This window comes from Brachycentrus maculatus, unplaced genomic scaffold (genome assembly GCF_059751285.1).
Source record: "Brachycentrus maculatus isolate JH-2025_06_01 unplaced genomic scaffold, ASM5975128v1 h1tg000089l, whole genome shotgun sequence".
Taxonomy (NCBI): domain Eukaryota; kingdom Metazoa; phylum Arthropoda; class Insecta; order Trichoptera; family Brachycentridae; genus Brachycentrus; species Brachycentrus maculatus.
Genome location: NW_028280843.1, coordinates 326,640 through 344,134, shown reverse-complemented (window position 1 = coordinate 344,134; position 17,495 = coordinate 326,640). Strand labels below are relative to the sequence as shown.

Below are 17,495 nucleotides of genomic sequence, written 5' to 3'. Positions count from 1 at the left end.
AACTATTACTTTTTTTATCAACACATGCATATTTCAACCCATTATATCGACATGAATGAAAATGGTGAATTTTTCACGCGTATAAAATGATCAGACTATGGTAGGTCGTAAGTTTTGGAAATACCCTGACTCCCATATTCTTCATCATATTTGTTAAGATGTCAAAAGTAATGATTAATTCATTATCATGTTTTGTAAATATTTTTTAAATGAAATAATGACCGATTCATAATCAGATTAACGTTTACAATCAACTTCAGACGTGCCTTGATGATTTTTTTTTTAAAAGAAAAACTTTGTTTAGTTGACCTTTTATCTAATTATTTTAAGGAATGTGGATATGTTGGTGACATATTGGTGACAGCAACATATGGCCGCAAACCCGCATAGTCTGGCAAGGGGATTCTAGACTTGTCTCTCCGAGGAACCAGACACTCACTTAGAGCTACCTAGTATTACACATTTTAAATAAACCAAAGTCAATGTACTAGCTAGTCAATTCTGATCATCTTCCACTACCTTTGTACATGACACAAACATTTTTACTGTCGTAAATAAATAAATAAAATACATACAATATCATATTCTAAGTGCTAAGAAAGGATAAGTTATATTTATATGACAGACATTAGTCATGTTGATGGTGCGAAAGTAGTAGAATACCCAATTCACATAAATTTAAAGCCCAAGTAGGGGCATGATAAGGGGTGTTGTATAAACCGTACCTAGATTTCAGAGTCAACTTAAGTTTAATAACGGGTATTTTATTCAGGCTTAAAGCTTTAAATAACAGGAATTATTCAAAACGGGGTTTTAAAGTTTACGTTTTTTCCCAGTATACCCACGATATTAAGCTTAATAAAGGAAAAAAATTCATTGTAAATACAAATATTTAATTTAAAGGATATTTTTGTCAGTATGGTTGGATTTATCATATGATTTACTGGCTTATACTGCTTTTAACGGGTGAGATAACATTATTTGGTACTTGATATTCATATCTTGATCGCGGTTGTACGTACACGTCAATACCAAAGTAAGTGTTTCTACCTTCAATGGAGTCAATTTGGTGAGTTAATCCGTTTGTATTTTAAAATACTTTAGCTTGTGGTCCATTTTCGAACAGTTTGAAAGGGTTTTAACTGGTCACGGAGATATTCGCAAACACGGAAATCATTCCACCGGAGAACAACGGAGAGGTCATGTGTGTGTTCGCGCCCGATTTTTTTAAAGAATGTTTATTATATTCTTCATCTATGTTAAGATGTCAAAAATTAATACCTCAATATATAGTTTCGAGCATTTTTAATTTGTTGCCGACGGAGGTAAGAGGTCAAAATAAAATATGGAACAAAGGAATGGATAAATCAAGAATTAGACTTCCAGACTTCCATATTCTTCTTCATCTTATTTGAGATGTCAAAAAAAACCTTTATATTTCGCATTTCAGATTCTTGTTACGTGAACTGACATACATTTATTTACCACATGAAGATGGCAACTGGAAGGGTTCTCATATTTCACAATTCGGAGCCTGCTTACAATGGTTTGTTTTCCTTACATATGCTAACTAACTAACTAACCATCATGCCGCTTCACCGCAGGGGTAGGCAGAGAGAATCGAACGCCACACCACTCTGTCTTTGCAAACATTCTTTGCCTCTTCTACAATAATGTATCTCCTCATACATACCCGATAATTATTCCTGACTCCTTCGTGTTTAAACAGCCGATATAATCAATATTTTCATTCATCATTTTCTTTTGCGAAATTCACCTTCTTAAATACGTTGTTTTCGTAAGTTGGCAACGAATGACGTCACACGCACCAAGGCGCCGCGGCGCACACTTTGGGAACCCCTGGTATACTTTAAACTTTTTTCTTCTTCCAGATTATGTAACTCCTGGCAAAGTTCAGCCCGAGGATGTATATGACGATTCAATAATGGGTCATTTCAAGGATTTGAACCTCTCTCACAAGACATTCGTGGCTTGCACCTTGGATAAAATAAAAAAAATCATATATGACGGTAAGCATTCCTGAAATGAAGCTGGCAGTCCAGTTAGCATGATAAATCGCGAATTGGCTTGGATTGGCTTGTGCTTTTGTCTTTCTTTCTTCGGATCACGTGGTGATCGGTGCGCGATCACGGTGCGCGTGAATTCGATCACGCTTAACTGCCGTAGTCGCTTTTATTTGAAAAAACCAGACTGCCGGACAGTAAAATTCCGTGAAGTGTACAAGTGCCCTTAACTTATGAAATGGGGGTTTGTAATGAAAAAACTAACTAACCATCGCACCGCCTCACCGCAGGGGTAGGCGGACAGAATAGAATGCCACACCGCTGTCTTTCGAAACATTCTTCGACTCTTCCACACTCATGCATTTACTCATACACACCCACCGATTATTTATTTATGTATATATATATATATATATATATATATATATATATATATATATATATATATATATATATATATATATATATATATATATATATTATATATATATATATATATATATATATATATATATATATATATATATATATATATATATATATATATATATATATATATATATATATATATATATATATATATATATATATATATATATATATATATATATATATATATAAATATATATATATATATATATATATATATATATATATATATATATATATATATATATATATATATATATATATATATATATATATATATATATATATATAATATATATATATATATATATATATATATATATATATATATATATATATATATATATATATTTAAATATATATATATATATATATATATATATATATATATATATATATATATATATATATATATATATATATATATATATATTTATATATATTTATATATATATATATATAAATATATATATACATATATATATAAATATATATATATATATATATATATATATATATATAATATATATATATATATATATATATATATATATATATATATATATATATATATATATATATATATATATATATATATATATATTTATATATATATATATATATATATATATATATATATATATATATATATATATATATATATATATATATATATTTAAATATATATATATATATATATATATATATATATATATATATATATAAATATATATTTTTTTTTTACTCTACAGTATAATTGAATGTTTATATATAATTAAACAATATATTCCCTTTCTTTTTCAGAATCACAATTTTTTTTTGGTAAATGTACGATATTTATAATAATAATAGAGACATTATATGATAGAAACTATCAGCTCATGAGTCAAGATGAAATGTATTCTATAGACGAATTAATCAGATTCATCATGGAAAGTAACAACCAACCTCTGAAAAAAATTCCTAAATTGTTCATAGTTCAGGTAAACAATCCATTGAATAAAATTATCATTATTTCATCCACATGGATTAACAGCCCAAGGCTGTATTCCAGTATACACCTATTATTTTAGGCGAATGGCCTTAAAGACAAAGGCAGTATTCTAGTACAAATAATTACTACTTCAGGCAAATGGAATGACAGCCCAACTCTGAATCCCAGTAGAAATAATTACTACTTCAGGCAAATGTACTGACAGGCCGAGACTATATTCAAGTAGAAATAATTATTAATTCATGCAAATAGAATAACAGCCCAAGTCTGAATCACAGTAGAAATAATTACTACTTCAGGCAAATGTACTGACAGGCCGAGACTATATTCAAGTAGAAATAATTATTAATTCAGGCAAATGGAATGACAGCCCAAGTCTGAATCCCAGTAGAAATAATTACTACTTCAGGCAAATGTACTGACAGGCCGAGACTATATTCAAGTAGAAATAATTATTAATTCATGCAAATGGAATAACAGCCCAAGTCTGAATCCCAGTAGAAATAATTACTACTTCAGGCAAATGTACTGACAGGCCGAGACTATATTCAAGTAGAAATAATTATTAATTCATGCAAATGGAATAACAGCCCAAGTCTGAATCCCAGTAGAAATAATTACTACTTCAGGCAAATGTACTGACAGGCCGAGACTATATTCAAGTAGAAATAATTATTAATTCAGGCAAATGGAATGACAGCCCAAGTCTGAATCCCAGTAGAAATAATTACTACTTAAGGCAAATGTACTGACAGGCCGAGACTATATTCAAGTAGAAATAATTATTAATTCATGCAAATGGAATAACAGCCCAAGTCTGAATCCCAGTAGAAATAATTACTACTTCAGGCAAATGTACTGACAGGCCGAGACTATATTCAAGTAGAAATAATTATTAATTCATGCAAATGGAATAACAGCCCAAGTCTGAATCCCAGTAGAAATAATTACTACTTCAGGCAAATGTACTGACAGGCCGAGACTATATTCAAGTAGAAATAATTATTAATTCAGGCAAATGGAATGACAGCCCAAGTCTGAATCTCAGTAGAAATAATTACTACTTCAGGCAAATGTACTGACAGGCAAAGGCTGTATTCCAGTAGACACAATTATTATGTCTTTATTAATTATTTATATATATATATATATATGTATATATATATATATATATATATATATATATATATATATATATATATATATATATATATATATATATATATATATATATATATATATATATATATATATATTGCTTTTCAGTTGTTATTAAACAACACTGATTAAAGATGATATACCAAAAAAAGTGCATATTAAATGAGCATTTTTTAAAATATAATTGTATAGATTATTAAAAAAAATAAGCACTTATGGTATTATATAAGTGTTTAATTTTTTAAATAATCAAGATATTTATTCACAAAATTATGTTTATATTTCTAGGCCACTAAAAGGTCGGGACATTCAAATACAACGTGCGATGCGTCCATCTTCAAACCCGGCATATATAACGATACATCTCGTGATATCGATACCCTGGTCATTCAACGTTTCAGCAGTAAAACAAATCAAGGAGAGAACATGGTTAAATCTCTAATTTCGTTCATCCGCAAGCAAAAAAGAATCGATCTTGATGTACTCACAGAATTCCAATTGCATAGTAATGCGGAATTACGCAGTACTCTTTTGAACTCAATCTTTTTAAAAGAAGAAGCAATTAAAAGCTCAAAACATTTTTATAAAACAGAAAAACATCTTGGAAAACTCTTACTCTTCAACATGAATAGAGTCTCTCACTTGGATGGTACCGGTAAGATATGTTAAATATGTAGTAGAACCTCCGACTACGAACTTGATTCGTTCCGTTTATAAACTGTTTGTAATCCGAAACAAAATTTCTTAGAAGAAACAAAACAGTATGCATAAATCCATTGCAGAGTCTCAAAAAATGATTACTCCTGTACTTTATTGCATAAAACAATATTTTTTTAAAAGAAAAACCATAAATTTCCATAAATGTTGCAAAAACATAGCTTTTGTGAATAGTCATAATCACACACATACATCATTGACTTCAAAGATTTGAGTAATGAGTTGTCAATCATGGGTAGAATGGTGCATGTTACACGTGTGTAAAGTGATTACTTAACAAGCTTATGATAGGTCATAAGCCCTGTAAATAACCAGAATCAATATTTTTCCTCATCTTTGTTGAGATGTCAAAACCAGTATTCAAAAATTATACCTTATATAAACGTAAATTACTAGGAATGTGTATATATGAATTATTAAACTATGCCAATATTGTGAACTTATGATATCGTAAATTAACGAAAGCAAGGAACGCATTGGCAGTATAGCGAAAGGGATTAAGTAGGGTGTTGAGACAAGAAAGAGACAAATAAAGGAAAAAAATATACGATGGACTATTGGGCTTGCAAGAATAGATAGAATATTTTTTTAAATTACAATTTTACAAAGCATCCCTGATCCCTTTTGACTGTGACTGCTAATCAACAAAAAAAATAAACCCACTTGAGATTTACCCAAGCTCCTTTGCCTAGCCGTCAAAATATATTGAATTTTGTAAGGTAGATATTGTTTTAGTATTAATCAATCTTGATAAAGAAGTGGTTAGCTTCGAAATCGGTAGACATTATAATGAAGTTAAAATAAATTTTTTATGGTGATTTTAAAACAAAGTTACATTTTAATTGTAAGATAGAAATACATTTTAAGTATAAAGTATATGTGGAGTGTGAGCGGGAAAACAGAACTAAGATGGGCGAAAAAGACTTGGAACGTTCAGATCAATTAGAATATAAAATCTGGTGGTGTCAAAAGTTTGCGCAATCGGAGGGCATGTATAACTAGATGTATGGATGTGAAGGAAACGAGGAGTGTATGTCAGGACAGAAGAGTGTGGCGATCCATCCTCTCTGCCTACCCCTGCGGAGAAAGGGCATGATGCTAATAGTAGCAGTAGTAGTTTTTCCATATGGTAAAAGTATATCAAAATTACAAATTTACATTTTTAAGACGAATTACTTCAGTTGGTGAGATTTTCCTTTTTATTTCAAATTTTGTCCCGAAATCTGTACCTGGTACATTTGAGTCCTGTACGTATGCCGCTATTGATGTTAATTTATCTTTTTAATAATATCACTTCAGGGTCAATAAGACGTCCAGAGTATGATATTGATGTAAAGACCATAAAGAAAACATTTTCGGGACTCGGTTTTGATGTACTGATATTTGATGCCCCTACAAGAGAAAATATCGTTGAAGAACTCAGAAAGGGTAAATATATATAATATTTAACACACCACGTTTGTCCAATTTTTTATCCCACTGAAGGTTTTCAAAAGAAATAGAATTACGTTATTTTTTGTTAAATATTTTGAATTAAATATACTTAATTGTTATTGAAACAATGTTTTTTTTATCTTTTTTAACAGAACGTGACTATTCCGAAGACACGTGTGTAGCTGTTTTGTTTCTCTGTGAATGCGATGGACAAGATATGTTCACAAAAAACTATCCTATATGCTATGAAGAGATCATTGACCAACTTGGTAGAAAGAAACAAACTGATGGAAATTTGGAAAACAAACCAATAATATATTTCATTCAGGTAAATAGGAAATTTTCATTTTAATTTATCATTATATAATGATCAAAAGGGAATTTTTTGGCACTCTCTCCTTCCTCTCTAATTATGGACGCTTCTGATTTCATATGAAATTATCATTTAATATTCTTCCAAAAAGACTGGTACAAACCAGTGTGGTAAAACTTACAATCACAATTGAAGGTTCGGATATATAACCCTTAGTGCCCTCACCATTAATGATGTTCTTCTTTTCTAACTTACTTTTCCCCCTCCGTTTCATATCCCATAAAGAAGTTATATCCTCTTTTGAACTCTTCAACGTTCACCACATATAATATATTCCATAAAAATATCCTAATCCTAAATCCAAAAACCAGGAGCGCAGGATTTTGCCTTCATGTTCAATGATTCTAAAAAATTACTGCCACTTGACACCATAAATGATGTTCTTCTTTTCTTACTTACTTTTCCCCTTCCGTTTCATATCCCATAAAGAAGTTATATCCTCTTTTGAACTCTTCAACGTTCACCACATATAATATATTCCATAAAAATATCCTAATCTAAATCCAAACACAAGGAGCGCAGGATTTTGCCTTTTGATGATTTTTTCTAGGCTTCTAACAAACCCACACTGATTTTTAATTTTTCTTTCCAAATTAAGAGTTTAATAAAAAAATATGTTATATTATGTGTTAATTTATAAATAGCTACTACAAGTAAATATATTAGTATGCTAATACTCATTGATTATTAGCAAATGATGTTTTGGCAAATATGTTTATAAACGCCTGGCCTTTTTTTACAGAATTGTCTTGGAGATAATCCTTTTAACGAAATGAAGGGATTTCTAAATAGACCGAGTTTTAAATCACGTCCTTTGAAATATGACGACACCCTTTTATTCTACTCAACTTATTACAGACGTTATTCATCACGAAAAATTGATCAAGAGTCGATACACGTAAAAATGTTATGCGAGCAATTAAATGCTCGGAATGAAAAGAGCTCTTTGATTAATATTTTGCAGGAAGTACAAAAACAAGCTTATTACCATCCGGATCCTTTGAACTGTCAAATACCAGTTATTTATTCTACTTTGAAAAAACATATTTTATTTGGCTCTCATAATAATATATAGGAGTAGCATTCATAGTAACCTGATTATATTTACCAATATTTACCAATATATTACTCCAAGATATGTGTTATAATAGAAATACAATGTGAAAAAGAATTTAGTTCTATATATGTATAATGCCTTTGAGTTGATTAGTAATCAGAATAAATATCTGATAATTACACTGGTTAACAATGATTTTGATGACTGATTTGGATTTAGTTAATCATTCTTATTCAAAGTCTATATGGTGACAAGCTTGTATTAAGTTTTAAAGTAACTGCCATATTATTGTTTGTATGGACCCCATACATTGAAACTGTTATAGTGCTGTGTATCTAGACATGTTTTAGTCTAAGACAAGGGTGGCCAACCCGCGGCCCGCCGGATGTCTACCTGCAGCCCGCGGAACAAATCACACATTTTTTCCTTTAGTGTGCACAAAACCACCAAAGGAACATTCCATAGTGCGTAGTTCGTATCATATCCCATATCTGGGAGTATTTACTATCCTGATAATTTCAAGACCCATAATGGCGTCAAGTAATAAAGACGTTTGACTAAAGAAGAGAACAGTAAGAGACAGATGGAGTATAAACTATTTTTTTGTAGAATTTCAAGTAAAGCCAACATGCCTGATATGCAATGATTCTGTGTCTATCTTGAAAAAATATAACATTAAACGGCATTACGAGTAAATAAATTAGATGCAAATAAGTTTGAAAAGTACCTAATAAATATGTCTTTACATATATATATATATATATATATATATATATATATATATATATATATATATATATATATATATATATATATATATATATATATATATATATATATATATATATATATATATATATATATATATATATATATATATATATATATATATATATATATATATATATATATATGGGTACATTTATACATATCTTATAAAATAAATTTTGTTTTACGGCCTGGTAGGGAATTTCAGTTCTCAAATCTGGCCCGGCTACTGAAAACGTTGGCCACCCATGGTCTAAGAGATTTAAAAAAGTTTTAATAATTATGGAGTAAAAGTGGAAATATATTTACTTATTAATATTGAATATGATTACATAATATGTTAACTTATATTTTTACATAAATAATAAGATTAACTTAAATAAACATGATAATAAAAAATGGAGAATAAAAGTTAAGATTGAAGTTGTTCTTTATGTTATATCTTTTGGTTCATATTTACTTGTTGTCATGTCGCTCACTCCTTTCAAGAACGTCATAAATCAAAAAACTTGGTTTTTCAGGAGAACGTTTTTAAAGTTTAAAAATATAATACAATGTTTTAAAAATAAATATCAAGCCACTTATTTAACTTTTTACTGTGCAACAGATCTTTTTAGGTAAAACCTGAATATTTTTCCTCCATTTGAAAAATATTTAGTAAATTTAAAAAAATTATTAAACAATACCTTTTCTTCAAAATGCAAAAATAACACTTTCTGCCCTGTAGCGGGTAAATATTAAGTTAAAAATATACCGTTTTTGCTGGGATATAGTACATTTTTTGGGCATTACGAAAACATGCACAACTCAAAATTGACGATTTTTGAATTATGACGTTCTTAAAAGGAGTGAGCGATGTGTTATGTGAATTGACAGTTTGTAGAAATACAGTTTATTTGATTTGATTTGACAGAAATGCATAAATTTGACAGGTGACAGTTGATTTGTAATCAGTTCGTTTTGTCATTTCACCATGAATAGACTGAATGCCCATTATTACCAACACAAAATTTTGTTCACCAATAAGACATATTTTTGGTTAAATGCCTATGTCAATAAGCAAAATTGCCGAATTTGGAGTGAAGAAAACCCAGAAGCCTTTGTCGAGACGCCCTTACATCCATTAAAAGTCACTGTTTGGTGTTCTTTATTGGCAGGTTGAATCATTGGCCCTTATTTTTTTAAAGACGACGCAGGCCAAAATGTTACGTTCAATGAAGAACGCTACAGAACCATGATTACTGTCTTCTTCTACCTTAGTTTAATGGATTTTTGATTCTTCTAGCTAATTGAATATGTTTTTATTTGAATCTGTGCTGGGAACAGGAGGGATAATCTAGTGTGGGCCAAACAGAAACTTCTCAGCATTTACTCATTGCTGGTAGGAAACCACGTTGCACTCCTCAGTAGAAGGCGGACTGTTGACTGTCATCTGCAGACCTTCCGTTCCACTAGAAGAAGGTTCGGCATTTTGTGTCTTACTTTGGTTTATGTTACCAATATCCTTCTCTATTTTTATCATGCATGATACTACCTGTCATGACAGTTCCTTATGAACTATCACTAAATGATCTATTAACCTTGTACGTTATAAGCAAGGTAAATAATAAATGCAATTCCCATCTAAAAAAAAAACCCTTAGTTGAATGGTATTGATGTGACAGAGCTGTGATTTTGACAAGATGTCCTAACATGCCACACAGTGGATGCCACCATCAATTTATTGTGCGAAATTAAATATTTTTATACCTCTGAAAAAAACACCCTAGAGTTCAGCAGCCGAGAACGGATATCAAACTTAGCCTATATCTAATTTGGCATTAGTGTTGCATTCAAAAGAAATTAGGTCAAACAAAAATAATGCAGAATGTTTATTTTTGTTTGAAATTTTTAAAGCTTCCACTACTGACATCTATGTTTGATATGTAAAACATTTTGTCGTTGAATACATCATTTTCTATTAGATTTTTAAATAATAATGATTAAGGTATTATTGCAAAGATGTCGTTATGAAAATATTAATATGGGTAACAAACAAAATTAAATGTAAAATATCAGTAAAATCGACCTATTTCTTCCTATTTCCAGAATGTATTTAATAACAACCATTCTTCGATTGAAAAGTAAATATTGTGTGTTGATTAAGATTTGTTAAAGTATAATCTTTTTTCTTAATGCCATCTGTGTAAAAAAAATCAAACTAAAATTTCGAATATAACTAAAAAAAAACTAACTAACCATCACGCCGCTTCTCCGCAGGGGTAGGCAGAGAGAATCGAACGCCACACCACTCTGTCTTTGCAAACATTCTTTGCCTCTTCTACATTCATGCATCTCCTCATACATACCCGACGATTATTACGACTCCTGACCCGGCCGCTTTCAAGTATTTGACATACCTGATTGTGCCAAGTTTTCCTCGGTCGTCCTCTGCTTCTTTTTCCAACTACATTCGCCTCATAAATTTGTTTAACCGTTCTTTCTTCACTCATACGCTCCACAAGTCCAAACCATCTCAACACACCTTTCATTATATTTTATGTGAATATAATCCGTAATTATTTCATTTTTGGCGGGAAGTGTGGGAGATATCAAAATCCGTCTGTAGCAGGGGTGGAAGTCAGCCGGTTTGCACCGGTTCGCTAGAACCGGTGCCTAATTTTTTTAGAGTTTGCCTAACCGGTCCTTAACCCTTTGTTTACATTGTATATTTGGTCCGCTACGTTGTATAAATATTTGAACCTCACGAAGAGAAAAAAATATTAGGATGAAAAAAAGTGGAAAAATTAATGAAGTTATTGCACTTATTAAAAAGAATTTCGTGAAAGATATACGCTTCAGCATTTGGAGGATTCTCAGTTGTTATAGGAATGTTTTATTTATGTGCAGAATAAAAGAAATGAATAAATGTAAAAACTATTTTTATATGGGGTGGTAGGGGTGGTACCTAAAGGGCGAACCAGTTGTTGAAAATTTTGTATCCCATCGCTGGTCTGTATGAGTACTCTACTTATCATACAACCGTGTGTGCATTTCCCAAAAGTTAGGAATCGCCTAGAATTATTTTAATAAATATTATTTATGTAAATAAATAATTATAATAATAATAAAACCCTTATCCGCACCCCAATGGTGAACCCAGTGTTATCTTGATCGTTTACACATGAAGGAAAGGTGATCAGCCCTCCGCTTCAGGTACCAGTCAAGGGTAATATTGAATAAATATTACTGTGAAAAAATCACTCATATTTATTTTACCCCCCTGGGAATCGAACCCGGGACCTCCAGAACGGTAGCCGAGCGTGCTGACCATTACACTACGGAGGCGGAGAATAAATAATCATCTTTAATTTTGACACACTTTTTTCAATTCTGGTTTTGATCTAAAGAAGGCAAATTTGAGTATACTGTAATGAACCCGTCTCAAGTAGCTTATATGTTTTATCCATAGATGTCAGTACTCTAGTTGCACGAAGGTAGAAAATTTGATTAATGAGTATTGGGCCGGTAATTTTTCTGTATACAGTTTAACGTCTTATTAATCCTCAATATTTTCACGAATCCATATAGTGTAGGATCCGTTTCGTGTCTTTATCTTAGTATTGTCTGTATTGTTTCCCGTCAGCCATAAGCCGTTGAGCCGTTCATTGACGGTTTTTGTTCGCACATTAAAGTAGTGTAAATCAATACCGCCTCCGTAGTGCAATGGTCAGCGCGCTCGGCTACCGTTCTGGAGGTCCCGGGCTCGATTCCCAGAGGGGGGTCTAATAAATATAAGTGATTTTTTCACTCTAATATTTATTCAATATTATCCTGGACTGGTACCTGAAGCGGAGGGCTGATCACCTTTCCTTCGCGTGTTAACGATCGAGATAACACTACGTTTATATGATGCAGTGCCCTATGCACCATTGGGATGCGGATAAGGGTTCGGATGAATGAAATCAATCCGTCTCTATCGCTTATGGAAGGTCAAGATGAAGCGACCTTTTTGTACTGTCGCTAGGCTTGTAATTCTCACACTATCCATGGTTGCCATGTTGCAATTCTAAAAATACCAGTTGGTCAGCCAAATGCATTCAACATGAAGTCACTCGTGTGTATTTATCAGGTATCAGATTACCACAGACGTTTAAAAAATCAATTGCATTTAACATTTTTCACTCAGACCATTTATTCTCATAACTGATCAGCTACTCTGATAAAAAAATGCGACGTTTTTTTACCATTAAAATAAATATTTTGATTCCCTAATTTGGGGACACTCTGGCAATTTGTATGACCATGTTAATTAAGATTAACTGGATTTATCTGAAAAAATTTTTGGAAGAATATACTTGGGTGATAAAGAAATCAGTGATAAGTTATACCTGCGCCGGGCCAGACATTGTGGTCCACGGAGCTGCCTACTAGATTAAACGGGCCAGAATATCTGGCCTTCAGAGTGGTAAGAGTTAATAGCGGGTTGATTTGGTAAGAAGGATATATTTAAATTTAAATTGTATCTCTCTTAGTCTTATATCAATCTAAAAATCATCAACACTTTTGAAAATATTATTTGTTTCTTCTGCTTCCTAACACTTATCCGTACAAATGGAGGCAAGATGGTCTGTCCTTTGCTTTAGTTTTGCATAGGTTCCCGAAGTTGACTGGGCTTCGACCCATCTAATAAAAATTTCCAATCTTGGGACCCACATCTTAGCTGTCTTAGAGGAATATAAAATTCATCACTTCATATTTTTTCAAATTCATGTATACAGTAGCGAGGGCCCACACGATATTCGCTCACCATACCCTCCAGTGGGTCGCGTCTCATAATTTGGAAAAAAATGGTTTAGGGTGATATAAAATATATATCACTGTAAAATGATACATTCATTTTTACCTCATGGAAATCGAACCCGAAACCTTTAGTAGAGATATTAAACATGCACCACTATACTAAGGAGATGGGCGGAAGAATTGTTTAAAGAAAATGTTATTAATTCATTTATTCTTTTTGTATATTAATCTGACCAAAAATATCTGTATTTTTATTAGAAAAAGTTTTCTAAATTGGTTCATACATACAGAACTTCCAAGAATTTGAGTAGTGTGGTTGTCAATAATGGGTAGAATTGGTGAATGTTACACGTGTGTAAGGTGATCACTTAAACCAGCCCATGACGGTCGTCAGCCCCGTAAATGCCCAGACTTCCATATTCTTCTTAATGAGATGTCAAAAAATAATTTAAATAACTCCTGTAATTGGAGATAATCCAGATTTTGTGAACAAGTATTTGGACACACTCAAAATGTTGTAAAACATCTTTACTTACCTTCCTAACTAAAAAAATCAAAATATGTATGTCCATTGATTGCGTTGGCAGAAATTATGTAAAAAAAAACAGAAAATTGAGAAAAAAATAAAAAATCAATCATCATAACCAAATTCATAGGATTAAAAACAAGAAAATATCTGATGTCAAAATAAAATTGTATTTATTTAAACAAAACATTTCGGGTTAACACAAACAAAATAAAACACATTTAAGCATCTCGAAGCATTTTTTCATATAAATATTGTGAATTTATACATATTTACAAATTTACTGTTGTTTTTGTAATTTTTTAGGGTGTATTGATCTCTGTATTAAATATACGTTGAACAATTTTAAATTTTATTTTCCTATAAAAGTAATGGGATACATTTTCACCTCTTTTCCCAATTTTTCGTGGTTCCCTTCGAAATAATAAATACTAAAAATATTTAAATATCTAAAAAATAAATAAAGTTTGTTAGTTTATTAACTTCGGCTGTGGCAAAAAAGCGAAATTGAATACAAAATCGCTTTAGAGTCACGGTCGAAGCAAAATGGTTAGGGTTTAAGGAAATGGGAGGAGGGGGAACGGGAGGATTAGGCGATTTGGCTTTCCGTCGGAATTCTGAGGATTAAGGAAGGACCTGGATATCCGACACGGATTTTTCATGTGATCAATCATACACTCGACCATCTTTGGATCCTTAAGTCTTCTTCACCTTTCGCGAACTCTTACATAAATTATTTTTACAATGTTTACAGTCTCTAAACGCATTTCCGGACCACCGATGGCATTTCTAGTTGGCTACTTTAACGAATTCGGCATTTTCGTAAGATGCTCCTACGAACGCGGCACTCGCGTTCTTTCGGTCTACAGCGCGCACGCGAACCAACAAGAAGGCCGCGACCAAAGAAGCCACGACAAGTACCAACAGCAACATCACCAGACCACCGACGAAACTGGGTAATGACATGCATATCGTTTCTGGATCAGCTTCTCTTGCCGATTGGACAATTACGGTTTCATTGCCAGCTGCGTTGTTCAGAGCGAAGTTCACGTCTCCGGGAGCTACCACTTGAATTATCCTGCTAGTGTTGACATCGGTCATCTCTTGAGCCTCTCGTTTGTATATTCTGGATACGACGAACTCCGCAACATCCGGGTTTCGTCTTCTCCGCGCACCACGCAGTTGGTCCGGTAAGTCATCAGCCGACCTGGGACGTCCGCCTAGTGATGCCAAGTTGACTTCAGACTCGTCAACGATACCGCTTTTCCTCTTTACGGTATTGTAATGGTAGCGGCCTGACGGAGGAGGCGAAAGAATGTTTACATCATCATCATTCTTCGGTTGTGGTTTTGGTGAAGATAGATTCGGCGCATTGGAAGTTGAAGTTGAAACCTGAGCCTGCGGTGGTGGTACTGAATCTTCGCGATTCTCCGAGAATGCTCCGGAAGCGTCCGCGGGATGGCGGGGGTCGGGGAATGCCGGAGGCACTCCGTACTCCGAGTGGGGCAACGATGGCGGGGGACCGTACTCCGAGTGGGGTGGTCCGTATTCCCCACCTCCTATACTATTGCCTCCTAACAAAGGTACTCCGTACTCCGAAGATAGCCCATGGCCTAGACCGGCACACTTTGGTTCGGGACAATTATATCTGCAGACTTGAATGACGCACTGGAAGTGAACATTCATGGAATCCGGGAATTTGAACGCTTGGAAGTACGCAAACGAAACTACGGATGCTGAAGGACCGAAGTTCTTTATTTTTTGGAATCGGCTCATAATTTTAGGTCTAACAACACATCCATACTGATCTACCAGCTGTATGGGAGCGCGTTTTCCATCGTGAGCGACGCAATTACGAACCAGCATGTCGAACTTGTTTTCATCGTCCTTGATCGCCAATACCATGGTCATAGTTTGTCCAATTTTAACTATACCGGACACTTCTGAAGCCCACGGTCCTTTTCCAACTTGGATTTGCATCCAACATTGCAAGTTGTCCCCGAGAAAGTTCGCCGTGACTGCATGGAGCATGTCGACCTGAAATGGCCGGAAAGTGACGGCTTTTTCGTAGAAATCGTACCACGTGCACCTGAGCTTGCGAGCTTGGTCCCATACCTCCTGTACATAGGGATCGTATTGGATGATGATGGTATTCTCCACGTAGCTGCCACTGGGGGCGGGACTCCCGTAGGCTGCGGCATTGTGGTTAGCGGAACTGGACATTCCGCAACTGTTCAGGAAGATCTCGAATGTAGCGCTGAGGTGACCCGTACCAGGCTTCAAGTGTACACAGTGAGGATCACTGTAAAATCCCTTGGAGAAAATCATTCCGTAGAACGGTCGATCGAATTCGATGTTGACTCGCATGTGCGTTTTCTCACACTGCACTTGGAGATGTTTGATCTGAGGACTGTCGGGTGAGGCGAGAGGCCAAGCCTCGTCGGAGCGAGTTTGGAGAGCTCCGCCCGGGGCAGCCGGGGGCCCGACGGGGAAGGGGCCCCCGGAGCGATGCTCCAGAGGCAAAGCTGAAGACTCCACCAACGGAGCGTCACATCTTGCTTCCTGAAAAATAAACATATTTTTAGAACTTTGAACAACATTTAGATGAGCAAAATATCTGTTATCGTACTTTTTGATAAGATTTCAGCCACTTTTACAGGGGTCGCTGAAGGCGGTGTGCCACCGTAATTATGAGATTTAACAAATTGAATACAAATGTCGATTAACACGTCTTAATTTTGGTGCCAATAGCCTCTGTAATAAGTGCCGATACGTAGGCGAATGGTGCGATAATTACACTACACAATAGGCCCAGCTGTCATAGGGTTTCACAATAATAACAAAAAACTGATTCAATTCTCAAAAAACCACATGACAGGGGTCGGGTTTAAGTAGATCTATATACATAGCAAACATTAGTTATTAAATGTACTGTTTGTTGATTTGGCGTTGACTTTGTGGAATAACAATGATGATTTAAATATAAACACTTGTTTACCACTATTATCAGCTTATTTATGTAAACAACAATAGTTAAGAGAACTACAGATAAGAAAATCAGTAGTTCTCGAAACTAGACAAGTTTACAATTACAAATAAAAAGTGGTTTTATATTTGAGTATTATTTTTATATTTAAATATGCAGTACTTATAACAGATATGAAAAACAAGTTCCCTCACTTGCGAGTGTTCCGAGAGACTGTTATCTCTATCTCCTCTTATTATATTTATTA

At 33.4% G+C, this 17,495-nt stretch overlaps 2 protein-coding genes across 3 annotated transcripts in view; one reads left to right on the top strand and one right to left on the bottom strand.

Annotated features, from left to right (window-relative positions):
- Positions 1-999: 999 nt before the first annotated feature.
- Positions 1,000-8,960, top strand: LOC148310677 (caspase-7-like). The gene is made up of 8 exons (XM_088258011.1): positions 1,000-1,069; positions 1,451-1,546; positions 1,893-2,030; positions 3,258-3,436; positions 4,894-5,260; positions 6,622-6,750; positions 6,909-7,084; positions 7,872-8,960. The coding sequence occupies exons 2-8, from the start codon at positions 1,489-1,491 to the stop codon at positions 8,202-8,204; spliced, it is 1,380 nt and encodes a 459-aa protein (XP_088114137.1). The 5' UTR covers positions 1,000-1,069; positions 1,451-1,488; the 3' UTR covers positions 8,205-8,960.
- Positions 8,961-14,411: 5,451 nt separating this feature from the next.
- The window catches only part of dyl (transmembrane protein dusky-like), a 53,157-nt gene continuing 50,073 nt past the window's right edge, over positions 14,412-17,495 (bottom strand). The window contains exons 1-2 of one of the 2 annotated variants that reach the window (XM_088257883.1): positions 16,892-17,208; positions 14,412-16,824 (exon numbers count right to left, since the gene is read on the bottom strand). In XM_088257883.1, coding sequence (XP_088114009.1) covers positions 15,052-16,629 — 1,578 coding nt within the window. In that variant the 5' untranslated portion in view covers positions 16,630-16,824; positions 16,892-17,208 and the 3' untranslated portion in view covers positions 14,412-15,051. Of the gene's footprint in view, positions 16,825-16,891; positions 17,209-17,495 lie in introns of those variants that run through there. The other variant, XM_088257882.1, reaches the window with a different exon arrangement.

Bases quoted from the DNA above. Each gene is read 5' to 3' on its own strand.
- LOC148310677 (XM_088258011.1), top strand. From the start codon at position 1,489: ATGAAGATGGCAACTGGAAGGGTTCTCATATTTCACAATTCGGAGCCT. The intron at 1,547-1,892 runs GTTTGTTTTCCT...TTCTTCTTCCAG, and splicing joins TTCGGAGCCTGCTTACAATG to ATTATGTAACTCCTGGCAAA. The intron at 7,085-7,871 runs GTAAATAGGAAA...CTTTTTTTACAG, and splicing joins CAATAATATATTTCATTCAG to AATTGTCTTGGAGATAATCC.